Below are 24,760 nucleotides of genomic sequence, written 5' to 3'. Positions count from 1 at the left end.
ATTTTAAAGGGGCAGCTTTTTCATGCAGAGGGGGGTTGCGTGTATGGAATGAGCTGCCAGAGGAAGTGGCGGAGGCTGGTACAATTGCAACATTTAAAAGGTATCCGGATGGGTACATGAATAGAAAGGGTTTGGAGGGATATGGGCCAACTGCTGGCAAATGGGACTAGATTAATTTAGGATAACTGGTCGCCATGGACAAGTTGGACTGAAGGGTCTGTTTCCGTGCTGTACATCTCTATGACTCTAATCTTGCAGAGATACATGCCAAGCCACCATGCAGATCAGACTGGAAAACCCCCATCGCCCAGCTAGTGCCTCCCAGAGGATCTCTCGGAACCTCTCACAGCTGCTGCACTGGATACATTGCAGCAATGTCACTGGACCCAGCAACAGGAAGAACAGGGATTGGTTGGTGAAAATGGCAGGGAAATACAAGATCTGTGAGCAATAAAAACAATCTGTGCATTGGGCTTTGCAGGCTCACCTGGCCAAGTGGTAAGCGTATTGTACCCTTTAACATAAACCTGAGGGACATCCAAAATGACAGATGGGTTCCACTGGAGGCAGAATCTCGCCTGTTACAACTGAAACAGGCAATTAAGAAGCTTTTAAAGATGTTAAAATCTGTCTATGGACCAGCTTATCAAACCCAAAACGCCATGGGGGACAATTGCAGCCTCCGTCCACCTCCATTCATGTACAGACTGTCTTCCCCCATTCTCCTTGTAGCCTTCTTCCCTTCCATACCCACACAGTTACCTTTCTCCCCAACTCCTCTGATAGTCTCTTTTCCTCACCATACCCCTCTTATAGGCCCCTTCTCCCATGAAACGTCCTCATCCTACCATGCCCGGTGGGGAGGGGGATTGCAGCCAAGGATGGTCTATGTCACCCAGACTGCAACCCTGGTCATCCAAACGACTGGCCAAGGGGAGGGCACTCCCATTCCGGGACAGTCCGATCTGGAATTTTGTCCCAGAGTGGAGCAGCTTGTTGTGAATGCCTTGAGCCAGTGAGTGCCCTCTGAAAGCATGGCCCCTGGTCATTAGCAGTATGCATGTAGCCATCGTCAGGGCCTGTTCCATACTGCACCTATCAAACCAAGTGTGGCTCAGGTTAGACATGTAAAAACATCAGCAGAGAAAGGGAATGGAGCGTTTATTTCCGATCCAGGAATAATAACTGAGCAGCTGAAGACTGCTCAGATTAATCTCAGCCAATGGCTCCCCTTGGGCAGATCATGATATGTGAGCCAATTTCTAAAAAGACATAATAAAGACCTCAGCAAGAGCGCATTTGCCTTGGTTGGATGCTTTCCTGCTGTTGCATTAATGATAGCATCAAGACCGACACATTTGAGAAATCAGTGCTGCATTTTAACAGTTTCTGAACAGGAAATTTTGAAACAAGTCCTGAAAAGGTGGACTCTTTGCTTGCAATGACAATGGATCAAACCTTCTGCCATAGGTGGGCAGAAACAGAGCTTCGATTAGATTCCCTACAGTGTGGAAACAGGCCCTTCGGGCCAACAAGTCCACACCGACCCGCCGAAGCGTAACCCACCCAGACCCATTCTCCTACATTTACCCCTTCACCTAACACTACGGGCAATTTAGCATGGCCAATTCACCTGACCTGCACATTTTTGGATTGTGGGAGGAAACCCACGCAGACACAGGGAGAATATGCAAACTCCACACAGAGAGTCGCCTGAGGCAGGAATTGAACCCAGGTCTCTGGCGCTGTGAGGCAGCAGTGCTAACCACTGTGCCATCATGCTGCCCACTGAAAACCTGATCGGACTGTTCCAGGTGAAACCCGAAAGTGGAGCTGTAAGTACTGGGCAGATTAGGCCAGTGCTTGTAGAGAGAAACAGCGTGAATGTTTCGGGTTGACCTGAAAAATGCTAGATCTTTATTTCCCTTCCCAGGGGCTGACAGATCGGCTGAGCATTTTCCATGTTCCAGACGAGTTCCCTGCCTGCTTTCATCTTCAATCAGGGAATGAGGCTGAACTTTCAGTCCCTGCCAAGACGGGGAGTGGGGACTGGATGTCACCCAATATAGGCAGAGGTGGGGACTGCGGATGCTGGAGATTAGAGTCAAGATTAGAGTGGTGCTGGAAAAACACAGCAGGTCAGGCAGCATCCGAGAGGCAGGAAAATCGACGTTTCAGGCAAAAGGCCTTCATCAGCCGTTTCCTGAAACGTCGATTTTTCCTGTTCCTCAGATGCTGCCTGACCTCCTGGTGCTTTTCCAGCATCATTCTAATCTTGCCGCCCATCACGCCAGTTTCCTGACCTCCTTTCTAGCAGAGGGCATTTTTGCCAAGGGGTGAGTTGACCTGGCAGCACAAACACCCACACCCTCAGATCAGGCTGCAGCCAGTTATTCTCACCAGCAGCTTTGTTATGGGCATTCCCTGACATGGTGAAGGAATGTGGTCCAGCCGGTGGGCACTCACGCAGGGGGTCATGCCATGGTCTGGACAGGCCTGTGGGCCTGGGTGTGGGTGTAGTCAAAGGCCATCCTGAAGAGGGATTGTGCCCCACTCTCTTCGCCCACAAGTTGGTTGCTGAGTCTGTGTTTCCGTTTTAAATCTCAAGAAAGAAGGATAGGGAGAGAACCTCATGCTGAGGCACTCCCTCTGTTTCTCACCCTCCACTACATCCATCAAGCTGCAGGACATTGCTTGCCCATCTCTACCCCACCTGTCTGTCACATGGAACCCACCTCCACGTCAATTTACACCTCGGTGAAAGTCCCCAAAGAGGGACCTTAATCCCTCTGGGGTCAGGTTCAGTACCTGGAGGTTGTCCTACTTGCTCCCCAGTTCCCTGCCTCAGAGGTTAGGATCATCACTGTGGGCGGCATGGTGGCACAGTGGTTAGCACTACTGCCTCACAGTGCCAGATACCCGGGTTCAATTCCTGCCTCAGGCGACTGACTGTGTGGAGTTTGCACGTTCTCCCCGTTTCTGCGTGGGTTTCCTACCACAAGTCCAAAGATGAGCGAGTCAGGTGAATTGGCCATGCTAAATTGCCTGTAGTGTTAGGTAAGGGGTAAATGTAGGGGTATGGGTGGGTTGCGCTTCGGGGGGTCGGTGTGGACTTGTTGGGCCGAAGGGCCTGTTTCCACACTGTAGGTAATCTAATTTAATCTCAGAGTGGTTGTTTTTGTTCCTCCCTGAGAGCTCAGTAACAGCAAACATTCCAAGTTAAGGTGCAAGACCAGGGATTCAGGAAACACTGTCACTATGCTGCCGGGTGGACCTGGTTTCAGTCAGGGCTGAGATGAAATTAGGGTTGTACTGCTATAAGCACAAACAAGGTGTGAAATTTTCTGTAAATCCTGCTTGCCTTAAACAATGCGTCTGAACAGCTTGATTAAAAATAAGCTGGAGATTAAAAAATACTGACAAATATGGGTCAGCACTGTTGCAATAATAGTCGCAGGTTCCAAATTAATGATGCTGGGGTCAGGTTTTCTGAATTCCAACAATACTACAACAGCTAGGTTCATCTCTGCTTCTGCAAACACAAATTATAAGATCGGACTGACTAAATGATGAGTCTTTCCTACATTCTCTGAGACAGAAATCTGTAACATTTCCCAACTTTTCCCCCCTATCTCAGTTTCGATACTTTCTTTGGGAGTATTTTCAATTGTCCTTAGAAAATTCGCTTCTGTGGCAAGCAATTGCTTCCATTATTCTAACTTCTCCATCGGGCCACACGGGCTCCTCGACAACGTGTGTGTGCCATCGCAGAGGTGACACAATTCAAAAGAGCAGGCCCCAGGTATGTTTAATGTCAACGCAGAGGTTGGGGAAATAGATTACAAACATATGACTTAGGAACAGGGCAAGGCCATGTGGGTCTTCAAGCTCACTCTGCTATTCAATAAGATAACGGCTGGTCGTGGCTTCCAATCAGATTCAGCTCAGCTCTTCATCTCATTGTCCACCTGTCTCACACTGGACAGACTACAGCACTGGCACAACACACTCAGAGCTCCCTACAAAGAGGTAACCACTCACACTGCTGAACCAATGACCCAGAGAACGTTGGTGCAAATCTCACCATGAGTGTTCGAGAATTTGAACTCTGTTCAGCCAATCTGGAATAAAGTAGCCGCTGTCAGTGAAGACAAAGCTGCCCGAGAGCTGCCAGCAGGTTTACCAACATCCAGTAGGGCAAGAGGACTTGCCTTCCTTTACCTGGTCTGGTCTCTATATAACTTCAGCCCATACCAACATGGTCGACATTGAATAGACCTCTGGAAGTGCCCTTGAAAGCCACTCAATTATAATGTCAACCTGCTTGGAGAGTAGGGATGAACATCTACTGCAGCATGGACAGAATGCTTACGGAATTTTGAAAATGAGCAATTCCTCTCCCTGCAAGGGGATCAAAGACGGAGATGACACAGATAACAGACATCTGAAGTATGTCTCGGTGGTGTTCCAATCCCATGGTTCAGTTGTTTGTAGTCAAGACTGCATAACACAACTCCCTGGACAAAACATTATTACACACAGTCAGCTTTTGAAGCTGTTTTATCAGCAGCCAGTTCCTGTCCGCACGGGGACTCTCAGAGATGCACAGTTTGATGGATACCAGTTGAATTTGAAAAGGAGATTATTTTATTCCTTTGAATACATTCTGTTACATTCTCCACTGGTGTCTGCTCCTGCCTGACACAGCTCTACGACCTGTCACGGGCAACACGGTGGTTAGCACTGCTCCCTCCCAGCGCTATGGACCCGAGTTCGATTCTACCCTCAGGCGACTGTTTGCATGGAGTTTGCACATTCTCCCCTGTGTCTGCGTGGGTTCCCTTTGGGTGCTCTGGTTTCCTCCCACAGTCCAAAGATGTGCAGATTAGGTGGGTTGGCCATGCTAAATTGTCCATAGTGTCCAGGGATGCACAGGCTGGGTGGATTAGCCATGGGAGATGCAGGGATAGGGTGGGGGGTATGGGTGGGATGCTCTTTGGGAAGGTTGGTGCAGACTTAACGGGCTGAATGGCCTCTTTGCCCCCTGTAGGGATTCTATTCTATTCTATAGTGAGCATCACGAGGCTGTTGGTCTAGGGACGATGCCACTGACAGGCCTAGTATCCAATTTCAAGATCAAACAACAGGATACAAGGGATTTTGGTTCTTCCCATTTCCCTAGTCCAGGGACATTGGGGCCAATTGGTTCTTCGCCCACACAAGCCCCACCTTTGCAGGTAATGCTGGTTCAATTGAGAATGGGTGACTGAGCAGACACCAGCGTTCCAAGTTGTCTCTCCCAGGTCCATAGGGAGATCAGTTCAGCACTGGACAGTGCACTGACCCATCAGTAATGCGGGCTTTCCAAAAGCTGAACTTTTAAGCAGATAATTAATAGATTGGATTCAAAGCATTCAACAATCTTTGAGGAAGTTTCCACAACAGATTGTCTATGTGGTAGTGGTTATTGTTCAGAAAAATTGAGCCAATTATAATGAGGGTGGAGGACTTGTAACTAACTCTTTGGTCATGAACTATTGCTATACTGTAATACATCTTGTTTTAGTGTTAAAGCTGAACAAATGATGCTTAAATTCTGGATCAGTGGTGCTGGAAGAGCACAGCAGTTCAGGCAGCATCCAAACTGCAGTGAAATCGACGTTTCAGGCAAAAGCCCTTCATCAGGAATAAAGGCAGTGAGCCTGAAGCATGGAGGGATAAGCTCATTTTTACCTCGCTGATTTTAACCCCACTGCGAATCCTCTTGCAAGGATGCCTGCCCTGAGGAAGTTTTCCTCCTCTCTCTCCAAGAATCTCAGGGAGTGCCTCTCCAACTGCAACTCCCAGGTCATTTCCTCTGCAACTCTAGCATATCTCTCCACGCTTCAGGCTCACTGCCTTTATTCCTGATGAAGGGCTTTTGCACGAAACGTCAATTTCGCTGCTCCTTGGATGCTGCCTGAACTGCTGTGCTCTTCCAGCACCACTGATCCAGAATCTGGTTTCCAGCATCCGCAGTCATTGTTTTTACCTAAATGATGCTTAAAGTTGAGAGGAGTGACGCATGTAGACAAACTTGGCAATGCTTCAGCCATTGTGAAAATATTGCAGCACTGAGTAATGTGGTTAGAAACGCTACATCTCTCATTCGCCTGAGTTACTTCAATTAAAGATTTGTCATGAAAAGCTCACGAATTTCATTTCAAAATTAATATGTCCCACTCCTTTTTAAGTCAGGCAAATTTAAAATCAACATTTATAACAGCCCTGTTGTTACCTCAGGGAAATATATGGTTTTAAAGGGAATGCAATGTTTGTGCTCATTGTAACTGAGGGAGGAACCTTGAGGGAGACTTGCCTGTCATCTGATTGGATCAGGCGCTGGAGTTCATAAGGTCAAAGGCCACGTGTTAGCAAGAATGACACTAATAGTGGAAGATAAAATATCAATTTTCAGTTGTTTGGCACCATTCCTTTGATTGCTGTTTTCCCTCCATAAATGGAAGAGTTGATCCCATTACGGGATCAACAAATACAACAAGTACAGGGCATGGGAAGGGGTTCGGAAACCTAAGTAATGGGTCAATAAGAAAAGGACGCCAGGGCTCAGGAATTAGGATGGACCCATGTGGCCTGATGCAAAACGGTGAGGTTACAAATCCCCAGACTTTGGGCATGGGGCCTCTCTATAATGGAGGCAATGAGATGTTGGAGCACACCCTTAATGTTTTGGGAGGCATTGAGCTGACACTGTGAAGAGGAGGATTGGGGACAAACGGTGGTGATGATTGAAATTGGGAGCTAAATATAGGATCAGGAGGAGCAGAAATAGTAAATTACATTATTCTTTGTTGCAGGCAGGGTGATTTTGCTTTGTGCAGCCCGTGATAGTGCAGAGTGGCTGGGGAAAACCAATTGTAAATAGGGAATCTCAAATGCCTGGTTAAGTTGTGCATTAAAGATGCCTCATTGATCTTTAACCAAGTTGGGCAGAGAGTGCATTTCCTGCTGGACTTTTACAGAAGTGATAATTCTCTACCAGGCCTCCATCTGAAAGACTAACTGGAATGTTCTCTCTTCTCCAAATGCTAGGAGACTGGTTGTGTGCTTCCAGCACTCTGAATAATCTCTATATTACCAAAATGGTGTTCTCAACTCTGATCGGACATAATCCTGCCCCACCCCCAACATGTCCACCCTCACAATGCAGTGTCTTCTGGAATATAAACAGATTCTTGATGAGGTCTCTGGATAACCCTTGACTGTTGATTAAAAGGCCTTTCCTCCCCATATCCAATGTTTGTTTTTAATAATTAGCAAACAGAAATATCCAAGGAGGTTTCAGAAATAACGTATTTCTTTTTGAAGGTCCCTATGATTTTATCTCTTGCAACAGTTTTTCCAATTCCGGTCACCATAGACGAGTTACGCTGTATGACCCCCATTAAGGCTGTGCTTTCAGGTGCTCGTTACCATAAACACTAAAAAGCAGCACAGCAAAAGCTCCAAAAATACCCAGCATTGAGCTGAGAAAGAATATACCCAGCAGTTGAACAAGAGCCCTCTGTCAGTCTCCAGCAAAGGGCGTCCACTCATCAAGGCATCAATGGACCGACTGTGAATTTCTTGCTTCTATATATAACTTCCAAGACTTGTAGTAGAGAGCAAATTGCAAAGTTTCATAAATTATGAAGAGAAAGCCACTTTAACATCTGCAAGCAACACACGCCTGCAGAAATCTGCATGGTCCATTTGGCTGCTGATTCACCGCACTACATTGCAGAATGGCTAGACAGAGCTGATCTGATATTCATCAATGAAGTAAACCTTTCAACTTGAAGCGATAGAAAGGGTGGGAATTTCCACACTTGTTGATGTCCTGCTCTGGGTTTTAAGTGAAAGATCTTATGTGGAACCCTGGTTTTTTGTTCATCCCATTGCAGTTATGTTTAATTCATCTGTTTAATTAATCTTTTTGGATCTCTGATACATGTGGGACTTGAACCTGGATTTTCTGGTCCAGAGATAGGAACATGACCACTGCACCACAAAATGACGTCCCCCACCAACCCTCACCACATCCCAACCTAACCTAAAGCATGGAACTTTCTTTGGGCAAGCATCCCATGGGAGTGCGTGGAAAACTTACCCAATATCACCCTGTGATCACCTCACATAGAGTTACATCCTCAAAAAACTCCAGAAGATTAGTCAAGCATGATTTCCCCTTCATAAATCCATGCTGACTCTGCCCTATCCTGTTACTACTATCCAGATGTGCCGTAATCTCATCCTTTATAATAAACTCCAGCATCTTTCCCACCACTGAGGTCAGACTAACTGGCCTATAATTTCCTGCTTTCTCTCTCCCACCTTTCTTAAAAAGTTGTACAACATTAGCCACCCTCCAATCCTCAGGTACCGATCCCAAATCTATCGAATTCTGGAAAATCATCACCAACGCATCCACGATTTCCCGAGCCACCTCCTTCAGTACCTTGGGATGTAGACCATCAGGCCCGGGGACTTATCAACCTTCAGACCTAACAGTCTCTCCAACACCAAATCCTGGCAAATACAGATTCCCTTAAGTTCAGGTCCTTCAGTCACTGTTACCTCAGGGAGATTGCTTGTGTCTTCCCCAGTGAACACAGATCTGAAGTACCCATTTAATTCTTCTGCCATTTCTTTGTTCCCTGTAATATATTCCCCTGTTTCTGTCTTCAAGGGCCCAATTTCAGTCCTAACCAGGGCAAAGTACTAAATTGGATTGAAAATTGGTTGGCTTATAGGAAACAAAGGGTACTGATAAACGGCTCCATTTTGGAATGGCAGGCAGTGTCCAGTGGGGTACCGCAGGGATCCGTGCTGGGACCGCAGCTTTTTACAATATATGTTAATGATATAGAAGATGGTATCAGCAATAACATTAGCAAATTTGCTGATGATACTAAGCTGGGTGGCAGGGTGAAATGTGATGAGGATGTTAGGAGATTACAGGGTGACCTGGACAAGTTAGTTGAGTGGGCAGATGCATGGCAGATGCAATTTAATGTGGATAAATGTATGGTTATCCACTTTGGTGGGAAGAACAGGAAGGTAGATTACTACCTCAATGGAATTAATTTAGGTAAAGGGGCAGTACAGAGAGAGCTGGGTGTTCTTGTACACCAGTCAATGAAGGTAAGCATGCAGGTACAGCAGGTAGTGAAGAAGGCTAATAGCATGCTGGCCTTCATAACAAGAGGAATTGAGTATAGAAGCAAAGAGGTGCTTCTGCAGCTGTACAGGGCCCTGGTGAGACCACACCTGGAGTACTGTGTGCAGTTCTGGTCACCAAATTTGAGGAAAGACATTCTGGCTATTGAGGGAGTGCAGCGTAGGTTCACGAGGTCAATTCCTGGAATGGAGGGATTACCTTACACTGAAAGACTGAAGCGACTGGGCTTATATACGCTTGAGTTTAGAAGACTGAGAAGGGATCTGATTGAGACATATAAGATTATGAAAGGATTGGACACTCTGGCAGCAGGAAACATGTTTTCGCTGATGGGTGAGTGCCGAACCAGAGGACACAGCTTAAAAATACGGGGCAGACCATTTAGGACAGAGATGAGGAGAAACTTCTTCACCCAGAGAGTGGTGGCTGTGTGGAATGCTCTGCCCCAGAGGGCAGTGGAGGCCCAGTCTCTGGATTCATTTAAGAAAGAGTTGGATAGAGCTCTCAAAGATAGCGGAATCAAGGGTTATGGAGATAAGGCAGGGAGCGGATACTGATTAGGAATGATCAGCTATGATCATATTGAATGGTGGTGCAGGCTCGAAGGGCTGAATGGCCTACTCCTGCACCTATTGTCCATTGTTTATTGTCTATCCAAAATCAGGGTGTTGTCGACATTTAGGATTTCCTGCCCAACAGTACCTGGGCTGTGATTCCAAAGACAAGGCCACCCCCCAACCTTTCTTTGGTCTCTGTCCTGTAGGTGCACCAATCACTCGTACCCCATTATTGTGTGTGTCGTGCATGAAAGAAGACCTACAAATGCTGGGCAATTGAATAGATATGGTTTAGAATATCCTGGGCTAAAGCCATATCAGCTGTAGCTTAGTTGGTAGCATGCCCAGCTCCAAGTTCACAGGTTCAAACCTCACTCCAGAGACACGGACACACAAATCAATGTTCTTCAGTACAGGACTGAGGGAATGCTGGAACTCCTGTCTTTCAGCTGAGATACTAAGGCGAGGTGAACGTAACTGGGGGTATGTTTGCCGAGCTGGGACATTGATTTGTTGATTCATCCTCTATCTAGGTGACATCTTCAGTGCTTTGGAGCCTTGTGAGAAACGCTGCTATACTGCCTCTTCTGGAATTTATTTAGTTCCATTTCTGCTGCTTCTGGTTGCTGGTTCCAGTAGTCTGTTGTAGTGGCCGGTATATTGGGTGTAGATCTATGTGTTTGTTGTTGGAGTCCATGGATGACTGACATGCTTCTAGAATTTCTCTGGCTGACCTTTATTAAGCTTGTCCTATGATCATCGTGTTGACCCAGTCGAATTTGTCATTTGCGTGTGTGGCTTCTAGGGAGAGTTGGTCACGTCGTTTAGTGGCCATTTATGTTTGTGGATGCAGATTGCTAGTTGTCTGTCTGTTTATTCTACATAGTGTTTCATGCTATCTTTGCATGGAATCCTGTAAATTACATTAGTCTTGCACATGATAGGTACAGGGTCTTTTGTTGTGGTGAGTTGTTGTCTGAGCTTGCCTGTCGGTTTATAGGCTGTCACAAATCCCATTGGTTATAGAGATGTCTGACTGTCAGTTCTGAGGTGTTTTTTATTGTAAGGCAGCGTGGCTAGTGAGTATGGTCATGGCAATGTCCTGGTCTTGTGTGTGCTTGGGTGGTTGCTGTTGTCGTGCAGGACCTGGTCAAGGTGGATGCAAACGAACCAATGGCTGTGTTTTGAAGAAAAGCAAGGGGATTCTATCCAGCATCTTTGTCGACATTTATCCATTAACCAACATCGTTGAAAGACTGACTGAACTTCCTGAGGAAGTGGTCCAATTACAAGGTTTAAAAGATATTTGCATAGATACGTGAAGAGGAAAAGTTTGGAGGGACATGGGCCAGGAGCAGGTAGGTGAGACTAGGTTACCTCGAGCCTATGTTAGGTTGGACTGAAGGGTCTGTTTCTGTGCTGTATGACTCTATGACTGGATGTGCTCATCATGACACTGCTGTGAGTGGATCTTTATTTTGGGCAAATTGCCCATTGTGTTTGCTACATTAAATCAGTGCCCTCATTGAGTTAAGGCATGAACACCTTGGAAATGGTTTCAAAGGCACTGGCTACCCTGAACAGCCTGTCCAAATACATGTGCTTCGATTGTAAGCACTGGCAAGCTAATCAACCATAAAAGGCATCACCCTTGAACCTGATCCCATCCTTATTGAACCTCCCATTTTCCAGAAGGGTATCCCCAGATATGATTGGGAATTATGGTTGATATCCTGTGCCGAGGGACAACTGTAATCCAGTTGCCATGGGTGAGCTCACTCAGGGACCTTTCATGTATACAGTGGGTTGAGGCCCTCAGTCCACAGGTGAGCACTATTGATAATGACTGGTTTGGAGTAACATTGAATAGGTATGTGGCTTTCTTATAAGAGAACAGTGAATCCAACAATACCTCAGTGTGTATGGAGGCCTGGTGCTGCTGGCTATCTCTTTCATTGAGTTCATGCTGTAGTTTCTCACACTGCATCGCCTTCTCTTTCCTCGCTGCTTTCAGCTGCTCCAGCTTCTCTTTACAGCTCCTGTAAGTGATTGTTACACACTGAGAAAGAAGGAAATTGAACAGGAGAAGGAGTGGGTAAGCTACAGACATATGGCTCAGGATGGGAAGAGGAGTGTCCACTCATACTTATTAAATACTTGATAAAAACAAACAGCAGGAACTTCTACACGTTATGTCAATTTATTTTCATAATCATTTTCCTCCCTCCTTACTAGCTTTTTAGATATCTGTTGATGGTTCCTTCCAAATTTCCAATCCTCTGGCCTGCCATTTGCTTTTGTCACTTTGTATGCTTTAGTTTTCATTTGGGTCCTTCCCTTGACTGCCCTCGTTACCCACGGGTAGTTCATTGAGGCCTTCTTTATGACCAGAATAAAGTATTGTCCAGTATTATGAAATATCTGCTTAAATGTTTGCTGTTACTCATCTACTAATTTTCCCACAATCTATTTGTCCAGCCAGCCTTAGACAACTCTTTCTTCATGACTTTGTAATGTGCTTATTTAAGTTGAGGTGTGAGACCCAAATTGCTCTCCATCAAGCTGAATTTGAAATTCTATCATGTTGTGATCCCTACTCTCCACAGGACCCTTAATTGTGAGATTAATTGCCTATTAATCCTGTCTCATTATACATTACTAGATTTAAAATAGCCTGTTTCCTGGGTAGGTTGTGCAACATGCTGATCTAAGAATCAATCCATAATGCACTCTACAAATTCATCTTCCATGTTACCCTTGTTTATTTGATTTATCCAGTCAATATGTAGATTGACAATGTTTGAAGATGACAATTATAGTGCCTATCTTACATGCCTCCATTATTTCCCCATTTATACATCATTCTACAGTGAGATATCTCTTCAGCAACATATAGATTACTCTGACCTATGGCCTCTTCCCCTTGCTAGTCCTTATTGCCACTCAAACTGATTCTACAACACACTATATTGGATTTATATCACTATTCACCATTGCACTGATATCTTCCTTCATTAACAACATGACCCACCTCCTTTCTCTTTTGCCTACTCTTCCAGAACATTTGATACTCTTGAGTATTGAGTTCCCAGACTTGGTCACCCTGCAACCATGTTTCATAATGGGTATCAAGTCTCAGTCATCTATTTCAACTTCAGCATCAGCTCTTTTATCTGGCTACAAATATTGTGTACATTCATATAAATAGTCTTAAGCTTTGACTTTTTAACAATTATTACTGTGGTTCTAATTTCTTGTGCACACTTCTGCATTTTTTTCTTCTTTCCGGCCACACTTTGATTATTGTTCATCTCTTCATTACCTTATACTTCTGCTCTTTCAACCTTTTTGATTTTTAAACTTTCCTTCAATTGAACCCTTTCTCCACTAATGAGCTTAATGCCTCATCTGCAATCCTCGTTACATGATTTGTCAGGATATTGGTCCCAGCGTGGTTTACATTAGACCTAACCCAACTGGACGTGTCTCTCTTTTCGCAGGACAGGTACCAACACCCTCTGAATTGGAGCGTATTTGTCTCAAGCAATCTTTAGGCATTCACCTCTCTAATTTTACTTACACTATGCAAATTTGAATATTTATTCCCCTATCTATACCATCCCCTATTGCTATTATATTTCTGTTTTCTCCATCCACTTGAATACACTCTGCACCAAAGTGTTGTCATCACTTCATTCACCTTCCCTGCAGTCTATGCCCTTATCCATACCAGGAGCAAGAACCTCGTATTTATTGGACAATGGCACTGGTTGAGGCTTCTGCCAGGCTGAGTTCTGGATCACCGTACCAGCCTCACTCATAGTCATAACCTCCTGTCCCTGACCACAGACCAAATCTGGTGTACTTACTCGAAGAAGTGTGACTCCCTTCTGAAAGACTGTGCCCAAGTTCCTCTCCCCCTCCCCAATGTGTAGCAGTGTCCGCACCTTAGACTCCAGTTCATTAACTCTGAGCCGAGGCTCCTCCAGCAACCAATACACGTTACAAGAGCATTGCACCATGGGATGGACGATGTACTATTTGTTGATAGGCACGTTGTGTGGAGCCCAGCTTATCCCTCAGGTCAATGTCTAGCGGGTGTGGCAGCCCCATCCCACATTAACTGAAGTCATTGAAATTTTTTCTTATTGGCTTTTTTTCCTAAAGAGTAGACAGGCAGGAGGCTGGAAGAAAACAGCAGGCCAGGCAGCATCAGAAGGTGGAGAAGTCAATGCTTCAGGTGTAATCTCAAAAAGGGTTACACCCAAAATGTCGACCTCTCCGCCTCCTGATGCTGCCTGGTCTGCTGTGTTCTTCCAGCCTCCTGCTTGTCTGTTTTGGTACGGTGATCCAGAACTCAGCCTGGCAGAAGCCTCAACCAGTGCCATTGTCCAATAAATACGAGGTTCTTGTTCCTGGTATGGATGAGGGCATAGACTGCAGGGAAGGTGAGTGAACTGATGACAACACTTTGGTGCAGACTGGTATCTGCAGCTTTTTTGCATCTTTTCCTAAAGAGAGCAAACTAATTTTGTGAGCGATTTTTGAGAAGATTTGTAGCTCAGATTGATGATAAGTATGTAAGTTAGCTCGCTGAGCTGGAAGGTTCAAGTTAACTTACATATTTACTAATTTTAATTTTTATGTATCTTTCCTTAAAAGTGTTTGCAACTATAACAATATAACTGCCAATTTTTTTTTGTGTGTGTGTTTATAAACACGTGACAGACAGTTATTTCATGATCCCTCTCACAGGGATTAGAGTGAAGAATGCTACTTTTGCCTCGTACTTTTCTTACAGTGGTCACTTACATCGCCAGTTTGCATCGTTCCCACGCTTTGCTGTTGAGAGCACAGGCACCACTTTGCACACATTGTACCCAGCCAAAACAGCAGCTGAAACACTGCAGTCACACTTCCAACTTGGACTGAGAAACTCTGCATGCTCTCTGATTATCTCGAGGACAAAGGCCCTGCCCTATTGCAGCAGGGTGTTTGGCTTCTGTTCCTGTGCTGCCCAGAGAACTCAACTCAGATAGGGTTATCGCTACCGTAACCCCATTCTCACACACACACACACACACACACACACACACACACACACACACACACACACACACACACACACACACACAGAGTCACACACACACACAGAGTCACACAGTCACACACACACACACAGTCACACACACACACACACACACGTCTCTCACACACACACACACACACACAGAGTCACACACACATACACACACAGTCACACACACAGAGTCACACACACACACACAGTCACACAGAGTCTCACACACACAGAGTCACACACACACAGAGTCACACACAGAGTCTCACACACACACACAAACACAACACACAGAGTCACACACAGTCACACACACGCACACACACAGTCACACACACACAGGCACACACACAGAATCACACAGAATCACACACACACACCACACACACAGACACACACACAACCACACACCCACACAAAGACCCACACCCCCCCACATACACACACACACACACACACGCATACACATACCCACCCACCCCCACACACGAGCACACACACAAACACCCCCCCCCACACACACATGCACACACCGCTACACACACCCCCCCCCCACACACACACACACCCCCACACACACGCACACACCCCCCCACGCACACCCCCACACACACGTGCACACACACCCTCACACACACACACCCAACACACATGCAAACATCCCCACACACCCCCATACACACAGTCCTATTTTGCGATTCTACAGTGTGCTGAATGATCATCCTTTCTGAGGCTGTTAAGACCCTAATTTGATCTGGCCCGTTTCAGAAGGAATCTCTGGACAGTAAGCTGAAACTCTGGCTAAATAGTTCTCTCCATAGCCCAAAGGTATAAAATATTATCCTCTATTGTTCCCCCAGGTTAACAGAGATAAACCCAGCTCGGGCACCCCTGGCTCAGCACCTCACTAAGCAATGCGATCACTATCTAAACTGTACAGAACACATGACATCAGATCATCATTCCTTTGCCATCTCCCGGATGAACCTCTGTGCATGGTGGATTTCCCCTCCCCCACCTTACCCCAGTTCCAACCTTCTCGCTCAGCACCATCCTCATAACCTGCCCTAACGGCCAATTTTCCTTCCCACCGATCTGCTCCACCCTTCTCTCTGACCTATCACCTTCATCCCCACCTCCATCCACCTATTGTACTCTTAGCTACCTTCTCCCTAGCCCCACCCTCCTCCCATTGAGCTCTCCATTCCGGAGGCTCCCGGCCTTCATTCCTGATGAAGGGCTTTTGCCCGAAATGTGGATTTTCCTGCTCCTCGATGCTGCACCACAGAGTTGGTCAAGCACCCTCACTCGAGGGCAGCGTCTTTCTCTGCCCCTTTGTGAAGGAGATGGTCCAAGCTCGCACCAGCACCAAGACAGAGTGCTCTGTCAAGTTCTCCATCTGGCTACTCGGATGCTAACATACCTCAACTCTCCGTTCCTGCTCTGAAGTTCTTCACTCTTCATGTCCACCAGCTGCGACATCTTGGCCAGATGTTGTCGTAGAGTGTTCAGCTCCAGTTCCTGACTCTTAACCGTTACTCGGTTCTGTTCGAGTTCCACTTTCTGCCTCTCGCTCAGCTCTCCTGGAAGTGACCACAACATATTGAACTGATCCCATTCAGTCTGACCAGAGGTGAGAAAACATGAATGATTTTTGGGAAATTAGATTGTCACAGTGTGTACCCAGTGTTGGCCTTGGCTCAGTGAGTAGGAGTTTTGCTTTGGAGTCGCTAAGTTCTTGGTTTAAGTCCCACCTCAGAACCCATAACACAGGCTGACACCCCCTTGCAGAACTGAGGGAGTGCTGCACAGTTGGAGATGCTAAACTTTGACGAGACTTTTAAATGCGGGTGGCGTTGCTCTGTTGAAGGTGCTATCTTTCAGGTTGGCATTAAAAATGCCAGGAAACTACTTTGAGGCAGAACATGCGAGTTCTCTCCTGTGTCTTGGTCAATTCCTCATCCAATGCTCCTGATTATCCGGCACATTGTTCATTCAAAGAGTGGTGAGCCTGTGGAATTCAGTATCACATAAAGCAGTGGGGGCCAAGTCACTGAATATATTTAAGACAGAAATAGATTTGCGATGGTTAAAAGGGTCAAGGGGTAAGGGCATGGACTGGGAGTACAGCATTGAGATAGAAGATCAATCAGGATCATACTGAATAGCAGAGAAGGTTCGATGGGCCAAATGGCCTACTTCTGCTGCTAGCTGTTGCACATTGGTTCAATCTTTCATGGGAGCCACACCGGTGAAGAAGGGGCAGGAATGGCTGAGATAAAGGGAATGGGTAGATAAGAGAAAAAGAGGCAGAAAAAGAAGTTTCAATAGTAAAATCCCTTGCAGGCCAATGTGTAGTTTATACAAAATATTAACAAAATCCTTTGTTAATTTACCTGCTGACAATGTTTCCAGTGTCTGCCATCAGACTGATTTGTCTCAGAGTATTGATAGATTCTCGGATGTCTGCTCTGAGACTTCTCATGGCAGAAACCACGTCATGACAGACCCACAAGTGAATGTGAATTTAAACACTGCTTCAAGCCAAGCTCAGTGTTAAATCAACACCACCACAGAGAAGGAAACCAGGAATAAAAGGTTTTAAACTTTGTTAAAGCACATTTGTATACAGCCAAAATACAATATAGATGATAAAAGACTCCTAATACTGAAATAGAAACAAAAAAAACCAAATTGAGAAACACACAGATTGGAATGAGGGAGAACCGAGGAAGGAAAGAGAAACCCTAAAAAGAAAAACAAAACAGAACGAGAGAGAGAGAGAGAGAAATAGAGGAATTATTGGAGAGTTCTTTTTCAGTTTCTCTTTTATGGGATTTTAAAAAATTAATTCACAGGGTATGGATCGTGCTGGCAAGACTGCCATTTATTACCTATCTCACGAGAAAGTGGTCACTGTAAGTTTTTCAGTTTGTTATTCATACATGGGGTGTGGATGTTAATGGCTGGGCCAGAATATATTCTCCATCCCTAATTGTCCTGGAAAAGGTGGTGTGTGGTCAGCTGCCTCCCTAAACCGTTACACTCCACACGGTGAGGCTCTCCCTGTGGTGATGGTGAGTAGGGGGTTCCATGGTGAGGCTGTCCCTGTGGTGATGGTGAGTAGGGGGTTCCATGGTGAGGCTCTCCTTGTGGTGATGGTGAGTAGGGGGTTCCATGGTGAGGCTCTCCCTGTGGTGATGGTGAATTGGGTGTTCCATGGTGAGGCTGTCCCTGTGGTGATGGTGAGTAGGTAGTTCCATGGTGAGGCTGTCCCTGTGGTGATGGTGAGTAGGCAATTCCATGGTGAGGCTCTCCCTGTGGTGATGGTGAGTAGGGGGTTCCATGGTGAGGCTGTCCCTGTGGTGATGGTGAGTAGGGTGTTCCATGGTGAAGCTGTCCCTGTGGTGACGGTGAGTAGGGTGTTCCGTGGTGAGGCTTTCCCTGTGGTGATGGTGAGTAGGGTGTTCCATGGTGAAGCTGTCCCTGTGGTGACGGTGAGTAGGGGGTTTCATGGTGAGGCTGTCCCTGTGGTAATGGTGAGTAGGCAATTCCATGGTGAGGCTGTCCCTGTGGTGACGGTGAGTAGGGTGTTCCATGGTGAGGCTGTCCCTGTGGTGATGGTGAGTAGGGTGTTCCATGGTGAGGCTGTCCCTGTGGTGATGGTGAGTAGGTGGTTCCATAGTGAGGCTGTCCCTGAGGTGATGGTGAGTAGGGGGTTCCATGGTGAGGCTGTCCGTGTGGTGATGGTGAGTAGGGGGTTCCATGGTGAGGCTGTCCCTGTGGTGATGGTGAGTAGGGGGTTCCATACTGAGGCTGTCCCTGAGGTGATGGTGAGTAGGGGGTTCCATGGTGAGGCTGTCCCTGTGGTGATGGTGAGTAGGGGGTTCCATAGTGAGGCTGTCCCTGAGGTGATGGTGAGTAGGGGGTTCCATAGTGAGGCTGTCCCTGAGGTGATGGTGAGTAGGGGGTTCCATGGTGAGGCTGTCCCTGTGGTGATGGTGAGTAGGGGGTTCCATGATTTTGACTCAGCAGCAGCGAAGGAACCAGGTGAAGGAATTTTAATACCAGGTTAACAGGTCTATCCGCCCCACTGCTTTTCCCTGAATGGCATTAGCTTCTTCATTGTTATTGGAGCCACAATCATATTGAATCACATTCCTGATCGAGGCCTTTGAGCTGATGGGAAGGTTTTGGGGAATCAGAAGGTGAACTGATTACCCAATCTCTGGCCTGTTCTTGAAGCCATTGTCAGGCTGGGCCAGATGGGGCTCTGGTTAATGGTGACCCTACAGCTTGGAAATGCTGATCATTCAACTCTCTATCAATGGAGATGGTCATCAGCTGGCATTTGTGTGATATAAATGGTGTTTGAAAAAGCAGAAATACTGCAGCTGCTTGGAATCGGACATATTACTGAATTCCCACAGTGCAGACAGAGGCCATTGGGTCCATCTAGTCTGCACCAACCCTCTGGAGAGCATCCCACACTACCCCTGAACACTACGAGGTGATTTAGCATGGCCAATCCACCTAACCTTTGGACTGTGGGAGGAAACTGGTGCACACGGATGAAACCCACACAGGTACTGGGAGAACATGCAAACTCCACACAGCCAGTCGCCCGAGGCTGGAATCAAACCCAGGTCCCTGGTGTTTGGAGGCAGCAATGCTAACCACTGAGCTGCCCATGTAATGACATTTTCATTGGTTTGAGCCTCAACGGGAACACTGACAATGAGGCTCTGAAGGTCTGGGCAAGCACCAAGGGGCTCAAGGGGCTGAATGGCCTGTTGTCTGCCTGCAGTCAGAGAGACACGATGTCAAACAACCTTGCATCAGAGAGTAATTTTGGAACACAAGGAGGCAATGCATGGACAGGTGTTGGAAGCCATTTTCAGGCAAGATAACCTACCTGCCATGTCTGACATTCTGGCATTAGCTCCTGCTAGATCGCGTCTCAGCCCGAGAATAACATCCTGCTGTGCCAGGACCTGCACCCGAGCCTCTGCTAACTCCTTCCTGTGGCAAACCAGTGCAGAAACATGAGATTAAATTGGACATGTAATCATATGAGACAAGTAGCAGATGGAAACTCAGCTGAATCTAAATCAAAATGACTTGCAGCCAATATTAGTGTTGGGCTGTCATTGCAAAGCAAACGTCTCAATGTTGAATTTCCAAACTGACTTTACCACAGACAACAGGAATCCCTCGGGCAGCAGCACCACCGCCTGAAGAGGTCACCTTCTACAGCAGCTGTCAGATTAAAAACAACTATCACCAGAGGACATGGACACCCCAGCTCCCTGTGTACACACCCAGATCCCAGCTCCCTCTGTACACACCGAGATCCCAGCTCCCTCTGTACACACCAACATCCCAGCTCCCTCTGTACGCACCCAGATCCCAGCTCCCTGTGTACACACCCAGATCCCAGCTCCCTCTGTACACACCGAGATCCCAGCTCCCTCTGTACACACCGAGATCCCAGCTCCCTCTGTACACACCGAGATCCCAGCTCCCCCTGTACACACCGAGATCCCAGCTCCCCCTGTACACACCAAGATCCCAGCTCCCCCTGAACACACCAAGATCCCAGCTCCCTCTGCACACACCCAGATTCCAGCTCCCCTGTACACACCGAGATCCCAGCTCCCTCTGTACACACACAGATCCCAGCTCCCTCTGTACACACCGAGATCCCAGCTCCCCCTGTACACACCCAGATCCCAGCTCCCTCTGTACACACCCAGATCCCAGCTCCCTCTGTACACACCCAGATCCCAGCTCCCTCTGTACACACCCCGATCCCAGCTCCCTCTGTACACACCGAGATCCCAGCTCCCCCTGTACACACCGAGATCCCAGCTCCCCCTGTACACACCGAGATCCCAGCTCCCCCTGTACACACCAAGATCCCAGCTCCCCCTGAACACACCAAGATCCTAGCTCCCTCTGCACACACCCAGATTCCAGCTCCCCTGTACACACCGAGATCCCAGCTCCCTCTGTACACACACAGATCCCAGCTCCCTCTGTACACACCGAGATCCCAGCTCCCCCTGTACACACCCAGATCCCAGCTCCCTCTGTACACACCCAGATCCCAGCTCCCTCTGTACACACCCAGATCCCAGCTCCCCCTGTACACACCCAGATCCCAGCTCCCTCTGTACACACCCAGATCTCAGCTCCCCCTGAACACACCGAGATCCCAGCTCCCTCTGTACACACTCAGATTCCAGCTCCCCCTGAACACACCAACATCCCAGCTCCCCTGTACACACCGAGATCCCAGCTCCCCCTGTACACACCGAGATCCCAGCTCCCTCTGTACACACCCAGATTCCAGCTCCCCCTGAACACACCAAGATCCCAGCTCCCCCTGTACACACCGAGATCCCAGCTCCCCCTGTACACACCAAGATCCCAGCTCCCCCTGAACACACCAAGATCCCAGCTCCCTCTGTACACACCCAGATTCCAGCTCCCCTGTACACACCGAGATCCCAGCTCCCTCTGTACACACACAGATCTCAGCTCCCCCTGTACACACTGAGATCCCAGCTCCCGCTGGACACACCGAGATCCCAGCTCCCCCTGTACACACTGAGATCCCAGCTCCCTCTGTACACACCGGGAACCAACTCCCTTGGTACACACCAAGATCCCAGCTCCCCCGTACACACCGAGATCCGAGCTCCCTCTGTTCACACTGAGATCCCAGCTCCCTCTGTACACACCCAGATCCCAGCTCCCTCTGTACACACACACAGATCCAAGCTCCATCAGTACACACCGAGATCCCAGCTACCCCTGAACACACCGAGATCCCAGCTCCCTCCATACACACCGAGATCCCAGCTCCCCGTAAACACCCAGATCCCAGCTTCCCTCTGTACACACCGAGATCCCAGCTACCCCTGTACACACCGAGATCCCAGCTACCCCTGTACACACCGAGATCCCAGCTCCCTTTGTACACACCAACATCCCAGCTCCCCGTGTAAACACCCAGATCCCAGCTCCCTCTGTATACACCGAGATCCCAGCTCCCTCTGTATACACCGAGATCCCAGCTCCCTCTGTACACACCAACATCCCAGCTCCTCCTGTACACACCAAGATCCCAGCTCCCTCTGTACACACCAACATCCCAGCACCCCCTGTACACACCGAGATCCCAGCTTCCCCTGTGCACACCGAGATCCCAGCTCCCTCTGTACACACCGAGATCCCAGCTCCCGCTGTACACACCGAGATCCCAGCTCCCCCTGTACACACCGAGATCCCAGCTCCCCCTGTACACACCGAGATCCCAGCTCCCCCTGTACACACCCAGATCCCAGCTTCCCCTGTACACACCAAGATCCCAGCTCCCTCTGTACACACCGAGATCCCAGCTCCTCCTGTACACACCGAGATCCCAGCTTCCCCTGTACACACCCAGATCACAACTCCCTCTGTACACACCCAGATCCCAGCTCCCCCTGTACACACCCAGATCCCAGCTCCCCCTGTACACACCCAGATCCCAGCTTCCCCGTACACACCAAGATCCCAGCTCCCTCTGTACACACCGAGATCCCAGCTCCTCCTGTACACACCGAGATCCCAGCTTCCCCTGTACACACCCAGATCACAACTCCCTCTGTACACACCCAGATCCCAGCTCCATCATACACACCGGGATCCCAGCTCCCCCAGAACACACCCAGATCCAGGCTCCCTCTGTACACACCCAGATCCCAGCTCCCCCAGTACACACCGAGATCCCAGCTCCCTCTGTACACACCAACATCCCAGCTCCCTCTGTACACACCGAGATCCCAGCTCCCCCTGTACACACCGAGATCCCAGCTCCCCCTGTACACACCGAGATCCCAGCTCCCCCTGTACACACCGAGATCCCAGCTCTCTCTGTACACACCGAGATCCCAGCTCCCTCTGTACACACACATTTCCCAGCTCCCTCTGCACACACCGAGATCCCAGCCCCCTCGGTACACACCAAGATCCCAGCTCCCCCACTACACACCGAGATCCCAGCTCCCTCTGTACACACCAACATCCCAGCTCCTCCTGTACACACCAAGATCCCAGCTCCCTCTGTACAGACCGAGATCCCAGCTCCCCCAGTACACACCCAGACCCAGCTTCCCCTGTACACACCAGGATCCCAGCTCCCTCTGTACTCACCGAGATCCCAGCTCCCCCAGTACACACCGAGATCCCAGCTCCCCCTGTACACACCCAGATCCCAGCTCCCTCTGTACACACCGAGATCCCAGCTTCCCCTGTACACACCAACATCCCAGCTCCCCCTGTACACACCCCGATCCCAGCTCCCTCTGTACATACCCAGATCCCAAATCCCCCTGTACACACCCAGATCCCAGCTCCCTCTGTACACACCCAGATCCCAGCTCCCTCTGTACACACCAGGATCCCAGCTCCCTCTGTACACACCGGGATCCCAGCTCCCCCTGTACACTCCGAGATCCCAGCTTCCTCTGTACAGATCGAGATCCCAGCTCCACCTGTACACACTGAGATCCCAGCTCCCCCTGTACACACCGGGATCCCAGCTCCCTCTGTACACACCGAGATCCCAGCTTCCTCTGTACACACCGAGATCCCAGCTCCCTCTGTATACACCGAGATCCCAGCTCCCCCTGAACACACCCAGATCCCAGATCCCTCTGTACACACCGAGATCCCAGCTCCCCCTGTACCCCCCGAGATCCCAGCTCCCTGTGTACACACCAGGATCCCAGATCCCTCTGCACAGACCCAGATCCCAGCTCCCCCTGAACACACCCAGATCCCAGCTCCCTCTGTACACACCCAGATCCCAGCTCCCCCTGAACACAACCAGATCCCAGCTCCCCCTGAACACAACCAGATCCCAGCTCCCTGTGTACAGCCTGATACAGCAGCTCATCTGTACACCATGAGAGCTTTGCCCCTGGTGTTCATAATCTGGACTTTGCATGCATGTGTGGAATCTTCCCAATACTTTGCATAACAAGCTGAACCACTTCACACTTTATTGGAATGAATAACTTTACTATTTCCCCATCCACAGTGTTGGCGTTGAGCCCTGTCTGCTTCAGTGTGCTACCTCCTCCAACACTGAGTTCTTATTTTCCATAATAATCTTTGATGCGGGTCCTTACTGAATGCTTTCTGGAAATTACATTCTGTGTTATTCCAATTTTGGATGATTTGCAAATTTCAGCACCACAACTATTGCTCACCAGTTAACCAGATGGTTCGCCACTGGTTAACCAAGTCACCTTTAGGACCTGGGGACAGATGCAGCCAAATTAACTTGACCTTGTCCCTGCTCTGAAGGAAGAAACTTGAGCATCACATGGGCACAACCACCTCATCAAAATCCGAAATTGGAAGTTCTAATTGCCACATCCATTATTGGCTTTTTGATTTAATTAAACTGATATTTAGCCAACACTTGACGTGTTTTCATTTGGACCTGGTGGTGTTTGCTCCCTCATGAAAATCGAGCGGAGAGACTGAAAACAAGCCAACGCCAGCATGATGAAGAGATGAAGCTAACCAAGAGGCTGGAGAAATCCTGCTCAATTCATTCAGAAGCTGTCATCCTAAACATCTCGCTCAGGAACCAGTTTCTGCAGGTTTGATGATGTCCCAGTGGGAATTATATAGACAGGTTTACTGGAAATGTGCCAAGTATAAATATACAGAATTAATCATAGAGATGTACAACATGGAAACAGATCCTTCGGTCCAACCCAACCAGATCACCCAACCCAATCTAGTCCCACCTGCCAGCACTTAGCCCATATCCCTCCAAACCCTTCCTATTCATATACCCATCCAAATGCCTCTTAAATGTTGCAATTGTACCAGCCTCCA

The 24,760-nt window shown here is 48.2% G+C and overlaps 1 protein-coding gene across 7 annotated transcripts in view; it reads right to left on the bottom strand.

The window, feature by feature from the left end:
* fhad1 (forkhead-associated (FHA) phosphopeptide binding domain 1) overlaps positions 1-24,760 on the bottom strand; it is a 158,268-nt gene that overhangs the window by 60,176 nt on the left and 73,332 nt on the right. For all 7 annotated transcript variants that reach the window (XM_060852109.1, XM_060852107.1, XM_060852114.1 and 4 more), the window contains 3 exons: positions 19,773-19,879; positions 16,281-16,440; positions 11,690-11,816 (listed from right to left, as the gene is read on the bottom strand). In XM_060852109.1, coding sequence (XP_060708092.1) covers positions 11,690-11,816; positions 16,281-16,440; positions 19,773-19,879 — 394 coding nt within the window. The remainder of the gene's footprint in view (positions 1-11,689; positions 11,817-16,280; positions 16,441-19,772; positions 19,880-24,760) is intronic.

The sequence above is a fragment of the Hemiscyllium ocellatum genome, chromosome 37, assembly GCF_020745735.1.
Source record: "Hemiscyllium ocellatum isolate sHemOce1 chromosome 37, sHemOce1.pat.X.cur, whole genome shotgun sequence".
NCBI classification, from domain to species: Eukaryota; Metazoa; Chordata; class Chondrichthyes; order Orectolobiformes; family Hemiscylliidae; genus Hemiscyllium; species Hemiscyllium ocellatum.
This window is presented reverse-complemented; position numbering and strand designations above follow the sequence as displayed.